Source organism: Equus asinus, chromosome 1, assembly GCF_041296235.1.
Source record: "Equus asinus isolate D_3611 breed Donkey chromosome 1, EquAss-T2T_v2, whole genome shotgun sequence".
Taxonomy (NCBI): domain Eukaryota; kingdom Metazoa; phylum Chordata; class Mammalia; order Perissodactyla; family Equidae; genus Equus; species Equus asinus.
This window is the reverse complement of record NC_091790.1, coordinates 201,012,669-201,035,222: the sequence shown is the minus strand read 5'-3', so window position 1 is coordinate 201,035,222 and position 22,554 is coordinate 201,012,669. Positions and strand designations below refer to the sequence as shown.

The window sequence follows — 22,554 nt, the reverse complement described above, 5'->3', positions numbered from 1 at the left end:
GCGCTGTGGGGGCCGCCCGAGCGGACCCGGGCCCAGGCGGGCGGCGAGACCCAGCGTGCACCGCGCCCGGGCTGGGCCTGCGGGTGGGGCCGGAGGCCGCGTGGTAGCCGGGGCGGTTGGTATCGCCCGGGCCCGAGTCGGGGCCTCCACGACTGCACAGGGCCATGGCCGAGCCGGCTAGGGTAAGAAGGGTTTCCTCGCGCGGATGCCGGGATCGGGGCTCGAGGGTCTTCCGGTTCCGGCTTGGCGGGCCGCCTCCTGGGATCCTAGCGGGGCGGGGGCGCGTGTGGAGTCGCTTTAGGCTCGGGTATAGGGTCCGCGCCCCGTACGGACCGGTGGCCGCGCTCTTGGGGCTCGTGCGCGGCCAAACCCCTGAGCAAAGCCTAGTGTGGACCACGCTGACCAGAAGTGGGCCGATCCTGGGCTGGTGGCGTACATAGGAAAGGATCCAAATGTGTCTGGGGCCGGCGATGGTGTTATAGTGCAACCAGTTTTACGTCATTGTTACTGAAGTCAGAACTAGTGTTTTAGACGACTTAAGATTCTGATTGGTTGAAATGATGTTTGGCAGGGGCTTATATGTTAGAATTGAGCCGCCAACTGTTAAAGTTTGTTGAGTGTAGGAAGGAAGGAAGACACGTTGGAAGGAATAGAAAAGGGTATAAAAACCTAAGAGTACACAGTATTTGGCTTTTTAGTGTTTTGTTGAAATTGAGGTTTAGAGGGAGTGGCTATTATTTTTATTATGTTTTTCTATATTTTGTTAACTTGCATATTGAGCATTTTTGCAGATTACTGAACGAATTCATGAGATCATTAATTTTAAAATATCATTAACAATCTCAACATAAAATATAATTCCTAGGATTAAATATAAAAGATACGCAACATCTGAATATAGAAATTATAAATAAATGGGAGATAGACCATGCCCATAGATGGGAAGACTGAATACAGTAAAGATGATACTTTTCTTCCAGGTTAATATGTAAATTTACTGCAGGTTCATCAAAATGGCTGTAAGATTTTTGTGAATTTAGATAAACAGTTTATAAGTTTCATTTGGAAAAATAAAGGTCAAAAATATCGTTCTCGGGGCCTGCCTGGTGGCTGAGTGGCTAAGTCCACGTGCTCCCCTTAGGCCGCGTGGTTCTCTGGTCTGGATCCCCGGCGCCGGCCTATGAACTGCTTATCAAGCCTGCTCTGGCGGTGTCCCACATGTGAAATACTGGAAGATGGGCACAGGTGTTAGCTCAGGGCTAATATTCCTCACCAAAAAAAAATAATAATAATAACAGGGGCCGGCCCCATGGCGGAATGGTTAAGTTCGCGCGCTCTGCCTCTGCGGCCCAGGGTTTCACTGGTTCAGATCCTGGGCCCGGAAGTGCTGCCGCTAGTCAGGCCACCCTGAGGCGGTGTCCCACATGCCACAACTAGGAGGACCGGCAGCTAGAATATACAGCTATGTACTGGGGGATTTGGGGAGAAAAAGCAGGGAAAAAAAAAGATTGGCAAGAGTTGTTAACTTGGGTGCCAATCTTATTTTTTTTAAGATTTTAGTTTTCCTTTTTCTCCCCAAAGCCCCCCTGCACATAGTTGTGTATTTTTGGTTGTGGGTCCGTCTCGTTGTGGCATGTGAGACAGCATGGCTTGTTGAGCGGTGCCATGTCTGTGCCCAGCATCGGAACCAGTGAAACCCGGGCTGGGGAAGCGGAGCACCGGAACTTAACCACTTAGCCATGGGCCCGCCCTTCAGGTGCCAATCTTTAAAAAAAAAACAAGGTGATCTAAAGAAAAAACATTATGTTGTTAAATCAGTGGTAAATACTAGGATGCTTGTTATAATGTTCTCTGTAATTTTTCTGGATTTTTTTAAACTTCTGAAAATTAAAGTAATAATGAAGGCTTTCTGAGCATTTTTAGAAAACATTTAAAAGTAAGGAATTAATCAGAGCGAAGAGGAGAATAAGGATATTTAACACAGAAATTAAAATATTCAGTTCTGCTATAATACATCGTGCATTCCTAAAAATCGTAGTGCAATGCAAAATCATGTGGTGAAAACCACAGCTTATGGGAAAAATGGTGTTAAGCACACAACGTGCATAAAGTTTGTCAGTAACATGTAAAAAGATAGGAACCTAGTAAAAACAGTTTTATGTACGTTAAATGATTAAGAAATAATCACTACCTGAAATTTGCTTATGGAAGTGAATGTAAGGAGTAGAGCTTGTGAGTTCTTGCAAAGTAGTGGAAGGAACAGTATCTGGCATCAGAGGGAACATAGTAACACAGGTGTGAATAGTAAGGCTCATAACACAGGGTAATCTTGGTAGCTGGAAGATGCTTGAAGGGTGTGCCTGTGGATGTTGTTTATTCCTACTCAGCTGAGTTCTCTTCGTTCACCCAGTGAAACGTCTCACCCATGCCACTACTGACATTTTATACTGGATGATTTTGTGTTGTGGGGGGCTGTCTTGTGCATTGCAGGATCTTTATCAGCATCCTTGGCCTCTACCCACTAGATGCCAGTAGCAACGCCCACCCAGTCAAGATGGAAACGTTCTCCAGAGGGTAAAATTGCCCTGGTTTAGAACTGAGCTAGTGTTTCTCATGGACAAAATTGCATATAGGCAAATGTGAAAGTTTGTCATATATTATTCCGTAACATATCAATCACATTGGAACAAATTCACGTTTTAAAAATGTTATACCAGAAATGACTGCTTAAACTTAAAATAATGGATTTCTGATTTAAATATAAAGGAATCAGAGTGTTAAAAACTTGAGTCCAGAGGCCAGCCCAATCGCACAGCAGTTAATTTCACATGCTCCTTTTGGTGGCCCAGGGTTTGCCACTTTGGATCCTGGGTGCGGACATGTGCACTGCTAATCAAGCCATGCTGTGGCAGGCATCCCACATATAAAATAGAGGAAGATGGGCACAGATGTTAGCTCAGGGCCAGTCTTCCTCAGCAAAAAGGATTGGCAGCAGATGTTAGCTCAGGGCCAGTCTTCCTCAAGGAAAAAAAAAAGGAAAAAAGCCCTTAACTCTAAGTTTCATATTGAGTACAACAAAAAGATGAATATAAATTAAAACAAAGTTGAAACAAGCTGTCCTTTTACCCATAGGAAATAATTGGAGTTAAAACTGATTTAAAGAAAATATTTCCATAAAGGTAGAATGTATACTTAATGTAATTAGAGTGTTTTAAACTAACTTATTTTTAGTTATGAATTTATTTCTAGTTATGAACCTCAAAGTGTTCAATTTATCCAAGTCAACCACGATAATAAACAAAAATGTTAAACAATTTAAACACATTTGCATGTGTTATTTTTTTTCTAACATAAATTTTTTAACAGCAGTGAAATTCAAAACCAATTCTTGATAAATTAGTATTCTCTGGATAGGAGGCATCTTGATTAATAATAGAAACCAACAAATATTACTTGTAAAGGTAAACCATTGGGAGCATTTCATTTAAAGAATAAGACAGATGCATTCTCCATCACTGTTACTCAACATCATTCCAGCCAGTGCAATAAGATAAGAAATGGGAGGCTTAAATAGTTGTGTTATTTGCAGATTTCATTGTTTACATAGAAACTCCACGGTAACCAACTGAAAGTGTTAGCCAACAAGGGAATTCATTTACAGGATAAACATAAAAATCAGTTTCCCACGCTTTCATAACTAGAAAATTTAATGGGGAAAAAAGTCCCTCAAACATAGTAGCAACTAAACCTCTAAAATCCATAGGAATGAACCTATCGAGAATTATATGAGATCTACATGAAGAAAACTATAAATTTTTACTAACGCCATAAAAATATCTAGATAAATGAAAGAGATTTTTCTGGGTGAGAAGATCCCATATTTTAGAAATCCAGTTCTCCCAAAATTCATATATTCAGTATATTCCTATCAGAATCCCAAAAGAATTTGTATAAATTCGACAAAATATTTTTCCTATTATAGAAGAAAAAATAGACAAGAAAAGTCAAGACAATTTCCTGTAAAAAATCAGGGAGGTGGGTAGTGAATGGCCATGCTCTCTTAAATAACAAAACATTTGATAAAAGTATAAGAATTAAACAATGCAGTATTGGAACAAGAATAGGCAAATTCACCAGTGGAACAAAAATATACCCGAGTATAAATGGAAAACTAGTTTATGAGAAAACAATCCCAAATCAATGGTAAAAAACAGACTTCAATAAGTTTTGTGCCAGTTGAATATCTATTTGGAAAAAGAATTATGTCCTTTCTTATGATACACAGAAATAAGTTAAAATGGAAAAAGGTCTCATTCTAATAAACAAAGCTATAAAAATGTTACGAAGAATTCAGAATATTTTTTATAATCTTAGAATAGGAAAAGTCTTCCAAATCAAGATACTAAACCCTGAAGCCACAAAAGAGGTTCTGATAAGTATAACAATGCAAGAAAAAAGCAGTGTACTTTGAGAAAAGATGGGGAAATTATCTTTATTTGAAAAATATGATTGTATCCCACCAAAATCTTAATACTATTATAATTGATAAGCAAATATGGTATTTTACTTGGATACAAAATAAGTTTAAAAAAATCAATAACTTCTTTTTCACATAGCAGTACTAATGAAGTGGCAGGGGTGGTCCCATTTACAATTGTTAGAAAAACCACAGAATACCAGAAATAAAGTTAATAAAAAAGATTCAGAACATTTATGAAGAAAATCATTGTTTACTAAAGGATAGCAAGCAAGACCAAATAAATGGAGTGGCAGAACATGCTCCTAGATGAGGTCCTTCTTTCCTAAATACATATATAAATTCAATGCAATTCAAACTGGATCCCAATGCAGTTTTTTTTTTATTGCACAAAATGATTTTGGAGTTTATAAGGAAGGATAAAAATCCAAGGATTCACAACATTAGCTTGGAAAAGAATGGGGGGACGGAGGAAGACTTGCCCTCCAGTATTACAGTATAGGTACGGTAATCAGGTACAGGTAGATAATGTAGCAGAATTATCTGTTATAGTGTAGCAGATAATGTACAGATTCAGATATATATGAAAATCTAATATATGCAAAGGTTGAAGGTTGGCATTTCATTCTAAGGAGAAACAATGGTCTATTTAGTAGTGTGTGTGATTGGCTGTCCATATGTATGTAAGTAAAGATGCCAGTCTCATCTGCAGAATTAAATTGCAAATCTAAAGGTAAAAAAAAATTTGGAATATTTGTGTAACTTTTTGATTTGGGGAACACTTAAAATGAAAGGAAAAGGTGGAAACATGGAAAAGACTGATAGATTAAATAAAAAGGTCAAAATGCTCTTTTTGGCAGAAGTTAAAGTCAAAATACAAATGATAAACTGGGAGAAAACGTTTGCTGGTCAGTTAAAGGATTATAAACCCTAATATAAGAAAGTTCATTCAAATTATGAGAGCCCACTAGAACACTGAGGAAAGGATGTGAACAGGCATGCAGAAAGATATGTGGGAACACCTCCTCCCAAAAAGAGTATGAAAAGGATGCTAAGCCTCACAAATTAATGCAAATTAAAACAATGAAATATCATTTTTTTTACCCAAAACAAAGTTTAAAAACATACTGTGCTGGCAAAGGTGTAAAGAAATAAGAAGTGTCATCTTAGGAAAGGTTAAAGTGCTGGATTCTTTCTGGAGGCAATCTGGTGGTATCTGCTAAACTGCTACACCCTTTGAGTTAGTAGTTCTTTTTAGACTTTATCCTGCAGAAGTAAAACTGCTAATATAGAAGGAAGCATTTCAGAGCATTGTTTGTAATTTATAAAGGAAATAGAAACAATGTGTGTCCCGTCAGTGAGGTATATCTACCATGGAATATGATGCAACTTAACAAAAAAAGATTTTGCCTATATTATATTGACCTGGAAAGATGTCCATGACATACTAAGTGAATGAATCTACAGTGATTTGTTCCCATTTTTGTTTAAGAAAGAAAGAAAGAAAAGGTTCCATACTGTACAAGTGCACATGCATATATAGTTTGAACAAGTAAAGAAACGTGGGAAGGGTTGTAGTGGGTAATCACAGAACCACGTGATTGGAGTGGAGGAAGGAGCAGTTCCCAAGGAAGAAGCTGCTGAACAGACGAGAACCGTGTCCGCTGCAAGAATCTTTTAAATTGATGAGAAGGAGCTGGAGTCATTTTGAAGCAATCTTGACTGTAAATATATGTTATGTCTGTAATTGCAGTTACCTCTGACTTTTGAGGATGTTGCCATTTATTTCTCGGAGCAAGAATGGCAGAAGCTAGAGGCGTGGCAGAAGGAGCTTTACAAGCATGTGATGAGAACCACTTACGACATTTTTGTTTCTCTAGGTAAGAAGTATTTGCATTGTGGGTACATCGTGGAACTGGGTGCTAGACGAGGTCTCAGTCACTTGCTCCTGTTTGTCAGGTGGCCAGATTTCTCAGACCTTAACACAGAAAGGCATTCGTACCCCATATTCTTTTGTTAATACTTCTGTAAGCATTGCTAATTATTACTCAAGGGTGGGCACTGTTACAGGAGAATATTTGAGACAGCTTGTAATATAAGGTGGTCGAGGTGATGTCAGGCCTTTTGGTCACTACATACTCTCAGGTGGCCACGATTTCCCACACAGGCACAAGCCTAGCTCCTATCCATAAATTACGCTGTATGTCTTTGACCTGGGATGTCCCTGCCTGTCACCTTTTCCATTGGTGTCCATATGCCTCAGAAAGCTGACGTTCTTTTTCCCTGCGGTGAGATTTTGCAAGGCCACACACGGAGGCCTTTAAAGCAGCTGTCTCTCTGTGGTTATGGTAGTAGGTGTTCTCTTCAGTCTTTTTGCTTACCTAGTCTTTACAGTTCTTTTTCTTACCATGTATGGTCTTAAAAAACCAGTCCATTCAGAGAAGCATCAAATGAGTGATAGGGGCAGCCCCATGGCCGAGTGGTTAAGTTTATGCGCTCCACTGCGGCAGCCCAGGGTTTTGCTGGTTCAGATGCTGGGCGCGGACATGGCACCACTTGTCAGGCCACTTTGAGGTGGCGTCCCACATGCCACAACTAGAAGGAGCCACAACTAAAATATATACAACTATACACTGGGGGGATTTTGGGAGAAAAAGCAGGAAAAAAAAAAAAAAAAAGATTGGCAACAGTTGTTCGCTCAGGTGCCAGTCTTTAAAAAGAAAAAATGAGTGATAAAAGTCTCTTTTTTCTGGGGCTGGCCCCATGGCCGAGTGGTTAAGTTTGCGCGCTCCGCTGCAGGCGGCCCACTGTTTCGTTGGTTCGTTGGTTCGAGTCCTGGGCGCGGATGTGGCACTGCTCATCGGGCCACGCTGGGGCAGCGTTCCACATGCCACAACTGGAAGGACCACAGCGGGGAATATACAACTATGTACTGGGGGGCTTTGGGGAGAAAAAGGAAAAAAATAAATAAATAAAATCTTTTAAAAAAAAAAGTCTCTTTTTTCCTTCTCACCCCCTCACTCAGTTAATTCCCCAAAGACGATCACTTTTAACCATTTCTGTTTTCGTTCTTACTGTGATTTCCTCCAATCTAACTATAATGCTTACGCTTCTGTTTCTTGACTTATTAAGTTTAGTTAGCATTAATTAACTCATTACTATCAAAAATGAGGCAGTGGCTCACTTATGCTATCCCCGTTCTGTCTCCTTTTTTCCCTCCTCCCAAAATTTTGATAGTTATTTTCAGGCCTCTGTTGGCTACCTTTATAATTTAAACAATCAACTTGTAGATTGTGTTCCATCACCTTTGTAGTGTGTCTCTTGACTCCTTCGGCATATAAAGAGGAGGTAATGAGTTCTGCTGTACTTCCCTCCACCTCCTGCCAGCTCCTACAGCCGTACCAATTCCTTTATATTGCAGGGTTTCTAATACCTAGATTCTGTTCCATTACCATAATTAAGTTTTCCAGGCTCTATCTATAGAGTGTTTCTAAAACGTGTAATCCAAGACATTACGTTATTTTCATTGTTACTGAAGAACCAATTAAAGTAATTGAATCTATAGAGAAAGAAATATAATCCTATGTCATTAACCCTGTGCCACCCAAAAAGAATGTTCCGAGCATCAAGATGGAATGGATGTGGAGTGGTATATCCTTATGGTTTTGATTTGCATTTCCTTATTGGCTAATCACATTGAGCATCTTTTCATTTGTATATCTTCTTTGGAGAAATGTCTTTCCAGATACTTTGCCCATTTTTAAATTGGGCTATTGGTCTTTTTATTGTTGAGCTATAACAGTTCTCTATTTATTCTGGGTACTGGAACCTTACCAAATCAGATATATGATTTGCAGATATTTTCTCCCATTCTGTGTGTTGTCTGTTCCCTTTCTTAAGGGGTCCTTTGAAGCACAAAAGGTTTTAATTTTGATGAAGTCGGATTTATTTTTTCTTTTGTTGCTTGAGCTTTTGGTGTCATATTTAGGAAACCATTGCCTAATTTGTAGTCACAAAAATTCACTCCTATGTTTTCTTCTAAGAGTTTTATAATTTTAGCACTTAGATTTAGGTCTTTGATCCATTTTGAGTTAATTTTTGTATATGGTGTGAGGTAGGGATCCAGCTTCTTTTGCATATGGGTGTCCAGTTGTCCCAACACCATTTGTTGAAAAGACTATTCTTTTCTTGGCGCCCTTTTGGAAAATCAGTTGATCGTTAATTAAGAGTTTATTTCTGGATTCTCAATTCTATTTCATTGATCTATACCACACTGTTTGATTACCATTGCTTTTACGATCAGTTCATCAGTTTCTGCACACAAAAAAAGCAGATGGGATTTAGGGAATATTGTCATCCTAACAATATTAAGTCTTCTAATGCATGAGCATGGGCTATCTTTCCATTTATTTAAGACTTTTATATTTTCTGTCAACAATATTTTATAGTTTTTATTGTAGAAGTCTTGCAATTTCTTTTATTAAATGTATTCCTAAGTATTTTATTCTTTTTGATGTAATTGTAAATGGGATTGTTTTCTTAACTTTGTGTAAAAATACTTCTATTTTAAAAGATGCTAGGAGTTCAACTCAGATGAAGATTAAGAGTAGATGTATGGATTTAAATAAAATATGGTGATTCCTTTTTTTCACAAGAGCAGCTTTACAGTTCTTTGGGGGTTGAAGTCAGACTTCAGAGGGCCAAGAAGGAATCTGGAACAGTGTGATCAGTGCACATGTTATGCACCACTCTGACATTTAAGCCTCGAGGCATTGCCCAGCTTATCTCCTTTCTCCAATCTAGACCATCCACTAATCTCCCTTTAGCAGTCACTGACGCATACTTTGGGTTCAGTTAAATATATGTATCATTGAAAGAAAGTTTTACTTGGAAATACACAAAGTAAACATTTCTTACAGGGGAACGGGGTCACGTCTTAGAGAATCTTGTTACTGTTTGCACTAGTGTCTGTCATTCATTGCCGCCCCGTCTGTTCTAGCAGAACTCAGCTGGGTTTTAGGTTGGGATTAGCACTGTCACCAGAAGTCCTTTGGAGAATATTTTAGCTGGAGCCACCTTCTTTGAAATTTCCTAGGACAGTCGTTTCAGTTCTTATTTTTGGGCACCCTGTCTTCCTAGGGTCGTCTCAAGGTTGCCCCACCATTCTCAAAGTGCACAACTAGTGAGTTTTATGAAGCTCATGACAGAATACAGCATTGTTAGATATAGGGGATGAAGACAGAATTAAAACAGCACAACTGATCCTACAGGTCTAGACATGTTAGGAAGCACTGCTATGATGTGTGGGCAGTTTTGCTCCTCTCTGTATAAACCTGTTTTTTGATAGGTTTTATATAATCTGTTTTTTGGTATCTCTTCTCATACATTGTCCCAGGAGTAAACTTTGAGAAATTTAAAAACAACTCAGTGTGCTTTAAATTTAGTGCTCAAGGAAACCAACTGCCCTGTCTGGCTTCTCTGTGCAGATGATGGAATTCCCAAACCAGAACTAATATCCTGGATTGAACAGGGGAGAGAGCTCTTCAGGAATTGGGGAGAATCACAGAAATCAGGAAACATAATTTGCTTTTCTGCTGATTTGCATTTTGATCCAGTTATTGAGAGACAGCCCTTCTGGGGTAAGTATTAAGAAATCAGGGTCCTGTCCTTAAGACATCACATTTAGGTTTCTTCATTCCAGTTCTCTGATCTTGTCTTCCTGTTTAGCTGGGGTGAGGCTTGACGTCTGGTATATTATAGAGAAAGGCAGCAGAGCCTCGTGGTCAGGAGTGTAGGTTCTGGAGCCTGAGTCTGGATCTTGCCTCTTCTAGCTGACCATGGGCAAGTTATTCAATCTCTCAGTATTTCAATTTCCCGAACTATAAAACGAAGATAATAAAGGTACCTACATTATAGGATTCAACAGGTTAACATATGTAAAGTGTTAAAATGATCCCTGGCCCACAGGAAGAGCTCAGCAAATGTGAGTTATTCTTAGTAGTAGGCGGGGGGAAATCGGAGCCTTCTTATCCAAATCCTTGTCACCAAAATCGCTTCCTTCCCCTCTGGAGACTCATCTCTATTTGAATGCCTAACACTTAGCTCTCTTTTGTTTGTGGTCATGATGGCAGAGTCTGAGATTTATGGATTCTTAAACGTCAGCATAAAAATATGGAATGAGAAAGTCGAATGGGAGCATCATTCCAAGAAATCTTGCCAATAGCTTGTTTAGTTTTTAGCTGCTTCTTTCTGGAGATTAAAGGAGTTTTTCCACAAATTATTTCACTTTTTAGCATCTGTTATTAATTCTTCGAGGAGACCTTTAAAAGGTTGGTGGGCCTAGGGGTGAGGAGGGAGGAACAGGGCGCGAGCCCGCTGCCTGGTCTTAGGGGCAGCTCACGACTGCGCAGAACCAGGGTATCCATCAGGCTCTGTCAGGACCACTGTGCTCATCACCTCTTGATCAGGAAGTTCTGCATGTCCAAATGAGCTAAGTCTGAGGGTCCTGAGCCATCATGGTGGAGAATATTCACAGAGTGCATGCACTGTGCCAGGCCCACGCTCAGCACTCCACACACGTCAACTCATGTGATTCTCACAGCAGTCTTAGGCACTACTGTCTCCCTGTTTGTCCAGAAGGAACTGAAGCCAAGAGAAGTTGCCTTGACAGAGGTTGCACAGTGGAGAGGTGGGATTCGAACCCAGACAATCGGATTCCAGAGCGTCAGCCCCACATTTGTGATGTATATTTTCCTCTTTTCAATATTATTCCAAGATATGTCTGTTCAGTTTAGTTTCAGCAGACTCTCTCCAAACTCCTGATCACAAGATAGAACCACACTGAAATGTCCCTGGTTGTGTAGCTCAGTGTAAGCTGGGTTCCTAGGCCACCGCAGATCACCGTTACGGATCACTTTACTGGCAACCTAAGCCTTTAGCCATGCCATAGACAGGAATGCTCACTGAATTTTTGTTTTCAGTTTCAGGAAGCCAGCAAGCTGTGAATTCAGGAGAAACTCAATGCCATTTCCAGGTGGATCCTCTTCAGAGCCACTGTTCCTCTGAACCATTATTAGGAAAAAGTGAAGATATTTCCTTCAGGCCTGACCAAGGCATCACCCTCATGAACCCACACAGACATGACACACGCGCTCTAATTCCAGTGGTTCACAGCGTCAGGGAACCGACCCAAAGAGGAAGAATCCAGAGTCCCAAAACTCTGGGTCTCCCTGGCTCCCAGGAAGTTCCCTCCTGGGAGGCCCCCCAGCACCATTGCCCTGTCTGTGGGAAAAGCTTTTGGAAGAAGAACCACTTGGAGAAGCACCAGACGAGCCACTCGAAGGACCAGCCACATAGGGCTTGGAAGAAATTTAACGGACAAGCTGATCCACAGCCTCAGCGGAGCAGCCCTCAGGGACGGGGACGGAGGCGCTTCCGATGTCAGGAATGTGGGAGGAGCTTCCGCCTCAAGCGGTATTTCCTTAGACATCTGGCCACACATGCAGGGAAGAGCGCCCCTCAGGGCCCTGAATGTAAAGTGTGCTTCTGTCACAAGCGGACCCTTCTCAGTGACCACTTCCTGCACAAGGGGGAGACGGCTCCCCAGTGTCCCACGTGTGACAAGAGCTTTCTCCTGAAGAACAGCATGCCAGCTCACCAGGGCCAGCCCAGCGGAGAGGGGCCTGTCTCCCGTAGAGTAGGTGACAAGGAGTCCAAGCTCACCAGTGTGCACTCAGGAGAGAAGCCAGACCTGCGCCCGGCGTGTGGGGAGCACTGCCTCCTGAAGGGGGATGGAGATGCTCTCCAGCACGGCCCGGCTGGGGAGGGACCACACTGTTGCACGGAGTGTGGCCAGCACTTCCCTACCAGGTCCAAGCTCGCCAGCCATATCAGGGTGCACACAGGAGAAAAGCCTTTCCAGTGCCTGCAGTGTGACAAGAGCTTCCAGGTGAGCAGCCTGCTGCAGGTGCACCTGCGTATGCACCGTGGGGAGAGGCCCTTCTCCTGCAGCCAGTGTGGCAGAGGCTTCACCCACCACTGCAAGCTCCGTGACCACCTGCGAGTGCACAGTGGGGAGAGGCCCTTCCAGTGCCCCGAGTGTAACAGGAGCTTCCGCCTGAAGGGCATGCTGAAGGTCCACCAGCACACCCACAGCCAGGAGAGGCCGTTCTCGTGTGGGGAGTGTGGCAAGGGCTTCACCAGGCAGTGCAGGCTCGCCGAGCACTTCCGCCTGCACAGCGGGGAGAAGCCCTTCCAGTGCTCCAGCTGCGACAGGAGTTTCCGCTTGAAGGAGCAGCTGCTCAGTCACCAGCGCCTGCACACGGGAAAGAGGCCCTTCCAGTGCCCGGAGTGTGACAAGAGCTATTCCGTGAAGGCCGACATGAAGGCGCACCAGCTGCTGCACAGCGGGGAGATGCCCTTCTCCTGTAAGTGTGGCAAAGGCTTTACTAAGCAGTATAAGCTCGTCGAACACATCAGGATACACACGGGGGAGAAGCCTTTTCAGTGTCCCAAATGCGACAAGAGTTTCCGCTTGAAGGCACAGCTGCTCAGCCACCAAGGCCTGCACACAGGGGAGAGACCTTTCCGCTGCCCCGAGTGTGATAAAAACTTCCGGGAAAAGGGACACATGCTTAGGCACCAGCTCATACACAGGCCTGACAGGCCCTTTACCTGTGGAGACTGTGGTAAGGGCTTCCTTTATAGGTGTAAACTGGCCCAGCACCGCAGAGTGCACAAAAAATCCGATAATGCTCCAGACAAGCCTGACGTTAAGAAAAGGCTTAGTCAGCTGTTGGCAATGATCGAGGCTGACTGGAGTTGAGGCCTGGGAATCCACAGCTGTAGCCAAACCCACTTGGAGACAGATTTTAGGAACAGGGGCCCTTTTTTGAGCAAGAATGTTATACAGGTTAGGAATATGAGGAACCACAAAGGACTTTCTCATTTAAAACATCGCCAGTTATATTTCCTATCCATTGATAAAAAGATATATTTGTTCTTCCTACCGTCTTACGTGGTCTTTTTCCTCCAGATGCTAAGCTAGCTCGGATATCCCAGCTTAGATTCAGACAGCAGGAAATCCCTCCAGTACTGTTCCCAAAGCTAAAAGGATGGAGTGGCTGTTAAATATCAATTCTACTTTCCTTTTTTTTTTTCTTTTAAGATTTTATTTTTCCTTTTTCTCCCCAAAGCCCCCCAGTACATAGTTGTATATTTTAGTTGTGGGTCCTTCTAGTTGTGGCACATGGGACGCCGCTTCAGCGTGGCCTGGTGAGCGGTGATAGGTCCGTGCCCAGGATTCGAGCTGGTGAAACCCTGGGCCACCAAAGCAGAGCATGCGAACTTAACCACTTGGCCACGGGGTGGCACCTCTGCTTTCCTTTTTTTCATAGTGTGATTCTAAACTGTGGGTTTAAATCCAGTAAATTTTGTTGCAGGCCTGATATGATATTGGTTTTGATTCATTTCTTTTGAAACTGATAGCAATAAAACGAGTTGTCTGAATTGTAGTTTGTTTATGTGAATGCTGAAGTTTCACAGCAGGCTCCATAGTGATTATGCGTAGTTCCCCCCAAGGAAAAGCTGATAATTTGAGCAAAATTTGGCTAATCTGAGTTGAAGAAACATAAAACTGAAGGTGCTAAGACGTATGGGACTAGAATTTAGATAGAAGATTGGAACAGGAGGTATAGATTTGGGAGTTCCAGAACAGAGATGCTGTTTGAAGCTGAGAGAGTGAATGGGGTTCCCAAGAGTGACTCTGGAAGCAGATGACTAAAATCTGAGTTAAGACAAAATAACAAAGCTATGCAGCTTTCTCAGGGAGTGTTACAGGCAACAACGGTTCAGAGAAGAGAGTTGTCAAGCACATGTTAAATGTAACACAAGTAGAAGTCCCCATTTGTTACATCAGGTGAAGGTGGTATGAGCACAGAATGCTTACACTTCAGGGCAGGGCTGTACTCCATACAAAGAATTCCTGGCTTTCAGAGAGTTCATGTTTCCTGTAAAAGAATGACTCACCTGCAATCTGAGGGATGACAGAAGATACCGTCAGTAAACTATAATAGACATTACTGTCAAACAGTATTTCACAGGTGAGTTTCTCTGGAACACTAGCTCCAAAGATATTCTGAAAAGAAAAAATTACATGCGAATTAGTTGAATAAAGTTAAACAATTCTGCTCCCCCCACACCTAGAATCCATGACTCCCAAGAGGAAGTAGGAAGGAAACCTCCCAGAAAATAGAACCAAGACCAAACAGGTAGAAAATAAGAAAGTAAGTGGAAGAAAATGAATTGTGTAAATATTAGCCTTTTGTCCATTTTTCTATAGAGTTTTGGTCCTTTTGATCCCTTCGATTTTTAAGGGAGGCCCTAGCCTTCAGTCTTCCTCAAAACCTCTGCTTGGTTCATTGTCACATCTCCTTCAGGTCCCCACCCCACAGGTACTCATCTGTAGCAGGGCCACTGGCCCATCTTTGTGTTGAGTCCATCTACATGCTTTGTGAGGTTGGCTACCCTGTGAACACAACAGAAGTTTTAAAATGAAATGGGAACAAACCAATCGCTGTCATGGAAACCAGAGGGGTTTTAAAATGCGACCCTACTCCATGAGAATAGCCCCGGGGAGCCCAGAGTGATTATATCCTGATGAGCATCACCTGGTAAAACGTATAGACAAGGATGGGCTCACCAAACTTAAACAAAATAAGTTGTTGAGGGAAAGGGAACAATTTCCATCAGGATAAACCATGCCTGTTTGGTGTATTGAGGGAATGAAAGGATAGCGTCTCACCGTGTCCACTTGGATGTCTAACAGACTTCTCAAAGCCAACATTCCCCAAACCAGACTCCCAATTTTCTGCCCTTAACCTGTTCCTTCTGTAGTCTTCCCCATCTCAGTAAATGGAAACTCCATCTTCTAGTTTCTTGGGTCACAAATCTTGATGCTACCTTGGCTTATCTCTTTCAAAAATCTCACCTAATCCATCAACATATCCTGACAGTTGCACCTAGCATCTTATGTCTTCTCGCCACTTCCTCCCAAGACCTCCTGGTTCAAGGCACCATCACCTCCTGCCTGATTATCTCAATAGCCTTCTCACTGATCTTGTCTCCACCCTTGCCTGCCCAGTCTGTTCAGACAGTAGCCAGAGTGATCCTTTAAAAGTAAAAGTCAGATCATGTCATTTTCTTGCTCAAAACCTTCTACAGCTTTATTCAAAGGCAAAGCCAAAGATGCAACTGGATATCTTTTAACAGATTAGTGAGTCTGGAGCTCAAAGGACAGGTCTGGACTAGATTGATTAACTTGGTCATCAGCATTAAATATTTAAATTCATTGGCATTGAGATCACCCAGAGATCAAGGAAGACGAGAATGGGGAACCAAGTCTTAAGTAATCCCAATAACTCGAGGGTTGACAGACTTGGAGAAAAAGCAAAGGAGACCAAGAAGAGAACAGTGAAGTGGAAGGGATCCCATGAGACTATGGTATCTCGTTAGCCAAGGAAGGAGAGTGTTCCAAGAAGCAGGTCAACAGAGATGAGTGCTGCTAAGAAGTTAAGTGCAATGAGAACAGAGAAATGGCCGGTAGATCTGGCAGTATTGAGGTGAATGTGGACCTAGGCAAGAACACTTTGATTGGGAGCTGTTAGGACAGAAAGGCAGACCTTGGTTGATTGGGGCAGGCATGTGAATAAGGAATTTGAGACAGGCTATATAGAAAACTCAAGAAGTTTAGTTTAAAGGGTTGCAGAGAAATTGTTAGTAGCTGGAAAAGGTGTCATTGATACTAGAGCATGTTTGCATGCTAATGGGGAAGGATTCTGAAAAAGGAGGAAATTGATGATGTAATAGAGAGGAAAGATAACAGTCAGTGGAGGAATTGGCCTTTGATGAGGGGGGACATTTCCCACTGTAACTGGAGGAGAGGAGGAAAGGGTTCCTATTAGAAAGGATGGTTTGGTTGTAGGAGAAGGGGGAGTTCACATATGATGGCTTCTCTTTTCTTGATAATAGATGAAGCAAGGTCATTAGTTAAGACAGAATAGGGGAAGTTTGAGGAGAAAAGTGAAAATATGAAAGAGTCACCTGAATCCTTGTGAAGTTTATCCCTGGAGAGTAACTTATCCCCAGTAACATTTAGTAGGATATCTTGCACAGAGCAAACTCAGCGAGTCTTGCTGAGCATATGAAGGAAATCTAGAAATGTATGACTGGTGTGGAAAGCTTGAACAGAATTTGCACAGCAAATCTCCAAAATTTATGACAGAAGGAGGATAGTTAGAAACTTTAGTGAGAATTTTAAGGACAAATAAGAAAGTACTTTTTATAGAATTCATTACCTTAGAGGTATAAGCAAAAAATATACATGGAAATTTATTTGGCTGAATTTATGAATGTCACAGTAGAAGACTTCTAAGAGAAACTAGGATATGCCTAACTTCCGTAGTTGGTGACAGGTCATATGAAGTGCTCCTTGAATGAGTCCTTTCTGTTGCTCCATGTTTCCTTAGCATTTCTCAGGAAACTCTAATTTTAGGTTGCGCCTAAGTTTTCTATCAGCTGGATAGTATACGGTTTAAGTTTCTCTCTTTCCCCACTTCCCACCTTTAGCACAAAATGCCTTTACTGCAACCAGTATGGGCTCTGGGGAGAGATGTTAAGAGCACGGAGAGCTAGGATATTTCTACTTTGTTTTCAAGTGAGTGAGAGTGTCCACACTACTCCTTTAACTTATCAACGCTCCTGTTAGCGCGTGCTAGCTGGGTCATCTGTGACAGTGGGGTGCTGACCGTTGAAGGGAGCAGAAGCTGCCGCCTCAACATGTGCCACTTTGACATGATGACTATTTTGAGCGCAAGACAACTGAGAGGGAGCAGACGCAAGAAGAGCTCCTTGCCCTCCCCCGTTTGCCTAACAGCAGGGACGTCCAATCTCAAAGGTGTGCCTCTGAAACCAGGCATTGGTTCCCACCGGTGCCTCTCTCCCAGGAAGGGCAGTAGTTTATCACCAGAGACAACTTCGGACCCTGTCAGCCTGGAGACAGCACCAGCGGAGTCTATGCAACACACGATACTAACTACCCTCCCCAGTCAGCCGCCTCTGTCACGACCCCCCTCCCCGTCCCGGGCCCCCAAGTTCCTCGCTGGAGGAGCTGCTCTGAGCCCACGGTAGCCCAAATGTTTCCCGAAATGCTGAGTAGCTGCACGGCGGGGAGGACGATAGAGTAGTGAGCGTGGTGTGCAACGATACGCACAATTTCATTTTCAGGAGGGGCAGCTTGGAGTAGCAAACATTGAGGCAGAAAAAGGCAACGTTACACATGATCCAGTTTCCTGACGCATATGCCGATCCATTTTCGCCCCGGCCTGGTGTAACCCTACAGGGAGGACGGCTCAGAGCGGTGGCAAGCCTCGAACCGTTGCAGTGCTCCAGGCCCAGAGGGCGGGCAGGTCCGGGCCGGCGCCGGACGCGCGGGGCGGCGGGGCGGCGCGGGCTCTGTGCTCCTCCGGCCGGCGGGCGGCGCTGTGGGAGCCGGTCCGAAGCGGCCGTCCCGGCATGCCGCGCGGGCCCCCGGGGCCACGGCGGCCGCGTCTCGCGCAAGTCTTGTGACGAATCTGCAGCTCTGGCGCAGCCGTCTGACCCGGGCTCGCGCCGGGACCCCACAGGGCCGAGCGGGGAGGTCTGCGCGCCCGGGACACTGAGGTCCTGGAAGCAGAGACTGACTTTTAGTCTTGCTGCCCGTCCAGTGTGTCGCCCCAGTGGACGCTCCGTGAACACGTGTGGAATCAAAGAATTGATGAATGAAAGAGTCCTGCAGAGCCACTGATTTTGCCGTCACCCCAGGGCTGTCTGAGTGTTCCCGTTTCCCCGAAGTTCAGCTTGTGTGCTGGGAGGACGTCGGAGAGGCGCCGAATGGGCCAAAGGACAGGAAATTATGGCTGAGAAAAGGAAAGGAGTCCCATAGGGGGACATATGATAGCACAACACCAAATTGCGGTGACAGGGACTGTCACTTTAATAACAATTTCTTATTGCCTTTTTCACTAACAAAAAAAAAAAGGTATTCAGAATAGAATCCTTCGAGATCATAATCCAACTCTCGTTTTATAGATGAGTGAAGTGAGTTACAGAGGAGTTGGAGTGACTTGCTCCGGGTCATACAGCTGGTGACTGAGAATGCAGCCTAGGTTTCTTGAGTTCCAGTTCTATGCTCTCCTTCCTTCCTTTCAACAATATTGATTAGACCTTCTTTCCTTTAATGTTCATTTGCACAGTATTGCTTCTCTTGGATTTTGGCTGCTTAATCAAGCTTCTGTTCCACATTTTTCAAGTCATCAGGAAGCTGTAGGGTGTTTTCCTTGTTCCCCTTTGTCTTCTTCTCCGGAAAGTGATGCTTGGATTTTCCAGTGCAAAGGGTTTTGAAGAAGATAATTGATTATCTATTATTTCTTTCCAACATTTGTAATGTGTTCTTGGGGCAAATAGTTTTTCGTTTAAATTTCATTTTAGTGGAGCAAAACTATGAATGAAGTCTGCAGATGTAACACTGTATTTCTTATAAACACATGAGTGTTTTTAAGATATCTCACAGAAAACATTGAAGGCAGTTCTATGCATACTTTATCACACAGTACTTCAACACATTTACACAACTGTGTCCTACAGTAGGTACTTACACTACTACGTCTTATGGGATGTGCTCAATTGTCCATTTAATTGAATCAAACTATTCATTTTCAGGTCTTGTTTCTCCAGTTAGAAATGAACGTCTGCAGCAGTTCCAAGGACTAACTTCTCTGTGAATTTTCTCCCCACTATTCCTGTAAAACAAGGGCCTATGTATTCGGTATTCCAGCTCTGTCAGGCTGTACGTCAGCCTTGTTTGCAGTGTATGTTAACTTTTGGAAAGAGGACGAACAGAATTATTGCAAGCTCTTCCTGGAATTGTCACCAAAGCCTTGCCCATTTTATTTATTGACGAGTCTGGCTTCTCATGATCTGTGTTGTAGTTTTTTGTCTGATATGAACAAAGGTAGAGTACTTTAGAATATTACTGATGAAGACAATTGTGAAGCCATCCTGAGACCAAAAAAAAGACATTTTGTTGAATTGGATGGCGTGGTCATCTGTTTCTGAGCACAGGGGCAGGAGAATCTGGATAAGCATCAAAAGGAACTTTGTACGAATGTGATGAGGAATTCTATGAGACTGATCTCTCTAGGCATGATGTGTTTTTGTTGAAAATTTTAGAGTAATTCATGAAATCAAAGACTAAGCAAGTTTCATAAGGTCAGCCATTCTTTCTATTTGCTGCGTGGTCAGCCTTTAATGAGTCAGCAAGCTGCTTTATCAGTGGGAGCCCCTGACCCACTCATGCAATGACTTTTAAAGTCACGTTGATTTATTTTTAAGTCGTGTTTGCAGTTGAAGATTCAGCAATGATTCGGTGAATCGTTCACTAGTGATGAAAGTGTGTAACTGTACCGAATATTACCCCCTCCCGCCGTCTCTTAGTTTTCATGCTAACAGTGCTGACTTGAAGGGTAGTCGAACATGCCACCTATCAGATAGAAAATCACCTGGAATTTGACTATTTGAAAATCATGTCATAACTTCCTTCTTCTGTGAGAATGATTGACATGGGGAAATAACACTCTCCTGCTAGATATGAAGGAGGAAGGATCTAACCCTAAGAACTGCTGAACCAACGTGTGGAGGCAGAACTGAGAGATAGGGAGGCCTTGTCCTGTTAACATTATCTGAGCCCTGGATTAAGCTATGCCTGAACTTAGACTACCCCTGACTCTTCAGTTATGTGAACCAGTAAAGTTTCCTTATTGTTTAAAATGTTTTGGAGTTGGGTTTTCTCTTACAAAATAAAGAGTCCTAAAGGACGTAGAAATTGATTACAGAATGGGGGTTTGCAAATAATAGATCCTCAAATATGGAATTGGCTGTGTAGAGAAAGAATGGAGGGAGGTCATGACTGTCCTGGTCTGAGAAGTTGACATTCTTTGTTAGGTAGTCACTGTCACCTGTTGTATCTTAGGACTCAGACCATGTACATAATAATTGGAAGCTTTAGAAGTTGGTTAATAGGAAAAAAATTCAGGTGTTGCAGCTTGCTTGTTTCAGCCCTCAGTTTCTAGAAAAAAGAGAGCCTGAGCCTTGATACCTGTCAAGATTACACGACAGTTATCTTGTAGAATGCCCCTCAATTTGGGTGTGTCTGATGTGTCTTCATGATTAGGTTCAGGTTATTTGCCTTCAGGAGATAGCCAAAAAGTGATGCTGTGTTATTGCACTTTATTGGGTAGTACATGATTTCAATTCATTCCATTACTGATGATGTTCACGTTGACCCTTATTTAAGGTAGTGTTTGCCAGGGTTCTCCAACATGAAGTTGCTTTTTTTCATCTTTGTAATTAATAAGTACTTTGTGATTTTTTGTGGGGAAGTATTTTGAGATCATGTAAATATCCCATTCCTCATCAAATTTTGCATTTATTTAGCTACTGAAATTTATCTTATATCTGTATGGACTCATAGTTTCCTATTTTATTCCTGTTTGATCCAATGGGTTATAATGCTTTTCTATTACTATTTATTTTGATGCTCTAATAGTCCCAAGTTTGGCCAGTGGGAGTCTACTTATACAGGCTTCTCTGTCCTTCTGACGTTCCCATCATTCTTGAGCTCCATCCTCTCTCTGGCACAAGTTGTTGCGTGCTCATCTTATTTTCCCTGTCCCAGTGCTGGAGTTGGCCACCTCTCCAAGGAGCCCTGGTTCCTTTTAGTGGAGAGTGGGTTTGAGGCCAAGACCTGGCACTAGATGTACTCATTGCTCTTTGAGTGTTGCTACTCCCAGGCCCTCTGAGTGGACGGAGCTAGTACATACATACATAGAACACACACGTGTGTTACATTTATGCTTGTTTCCATATCTATTTTTAAAAATCACTTCACACTAAAACTAGCAATTCCAGTCCGACACCACATGTCCCTTCCAGTTTTGTCCCTCCCCATATTTGTAACTCTCATCTCTAGCAGCGAGAAGCTTTGCTCTCATTATCCTTAATGTATTTGTTTATCTAATCAATCCCCCTGGATGCAACCCATCTCACATGACCAAAGCCATCCCCTCCCCTGAGTAGATGTCCTCCTCGCCCCACTGGGGCTGTGACACCCTGGGCCAGCCTCACCCACCCCTGCACTCAAGCCCCCACCTCCTGCATGGTTTTTGGCATCCCTGCCAGGTGGCCCCCTTCCTCAGGGATGCCCTCCACCTGCTGTGTCTCCAACCTCCCACACCAGGCCACTCCTCCAAAGGGATGCCTTCCACACCCTGCTCAGGTTCTGATGCCCAAACCTGGCTTAGCTGCTGCCTGAAGCCCTTCCTCACCCCATTCAGTCCCCCGTTCCCTGTTGGCCCCTAGCATGAACGCCCTCCTCATTCCTTTTGGACTCTTACTCCCCACAGCAGGTGACCCCTCTACATGGATACCCTCCTCTCCCAGCTCTGGGCCAGCCCACTCACCTCCCAACCGCCACTTGTATGGATGCTTCCCTTCCTCGCCTCCACTTGATGATTTTGCAACAGAATTGTTCAGGAAGGGAAGGGAGGGGAAAGAGGAAGGGAAGAAAGGTGGTGACACTATTAATGGAAATGGTTTAGTTGACAAAATGACTCAGTGTAGAAGTGAAGAAAGACAAAAAGGGAGTGATAAGATGCCGGTGGATATGTGCCTGAAATCAACCCCAAAGTGAACCTAGAGTTACAGATCTGGGAGTCATTTCAACAAAGTGATTCGAACGCTCTAAAATTAGATCATGAACACTCTAAAACCAGATCATGAACATCAATAGCAAATTGCAGACAGCACAGGCTAAGTGTGGGCAGCCTGCCCAATCAAAGGACAGCACCCAGAGGGAGGGCAGTCCTATTCATCTGACAGATGTCGACATGGCCAGGTATTGTCCCTGCCCTCAAGAAGCTCACAGTCTAATGGGGAGAAAGACGAATAAATGGGCAGATAGAGTAAAGTGGAATGAGTGCTGGGCT

General features: G+C 43.3%; 1 protein-coding gene and 1 long non-coding RNA gene across 2 annotated transcripts; one reads left to right on the top strand and one right to left on the bottom strand.

Moving 5' to 3' along the window:
- The first annotated feature begins 7 nt into the window (after positions 1–7).
- ZNF786 (zinc finger protein 786) lies at positions 8–13,984 on the top strand. The gene is made up of 4 exons (XM_014858559.3): positions 8–182; positions 6,231–6,357; positions 9,964–10,116; positions 11,458–13,984. The coding sequence occupies exons 1-4, from the start codon at positions 165–167 to the stop codon at positions 13,299–13,301; spliced, it is 2,142 nt and encodes a 713-aa protein (XP_014714045.1). The 5' UTR covers positions 8–164; the 3' UTR covers positions 13,302–13,984.
- LOC123283054 (uncharacterized) lies at positions 8,543–17,863 on the bottom strand. Its single transcript, XR_011505120.1, has 3 exons — positions 17,745–17,863; positions 14,504–14,612; positions 8,543–8,673 (listed from the first exon to the last, which is right to left on the bottom strand). It is a non-coding gene; the product is annotated as an uncharacterized lncRNA (long non-coding RNA).
- Positions 17,864–22,554: the final 4,691 nt, after the last annotated feature.

Bases quoted from the DNA above. Each gene is read 5' to 3' on its own strand.
- ZNF786 (XM_014858559.3), top strand. The intron at 6,358-9,963 runs GTAAGAAGTATT...TTCTCTGTGCAG, and splicing joins CGACATTTTTGTTTCTCTAG to ATGATGGAATTCCCAAACCA. The intron at 10,117-11,457 runs GTAAGTATTAAG...TTTTGTTTTCAG, and splicing joins TGAGAGACAGCCCTTCTGGG to TTTCAGGAAGCCAGCAAGCT.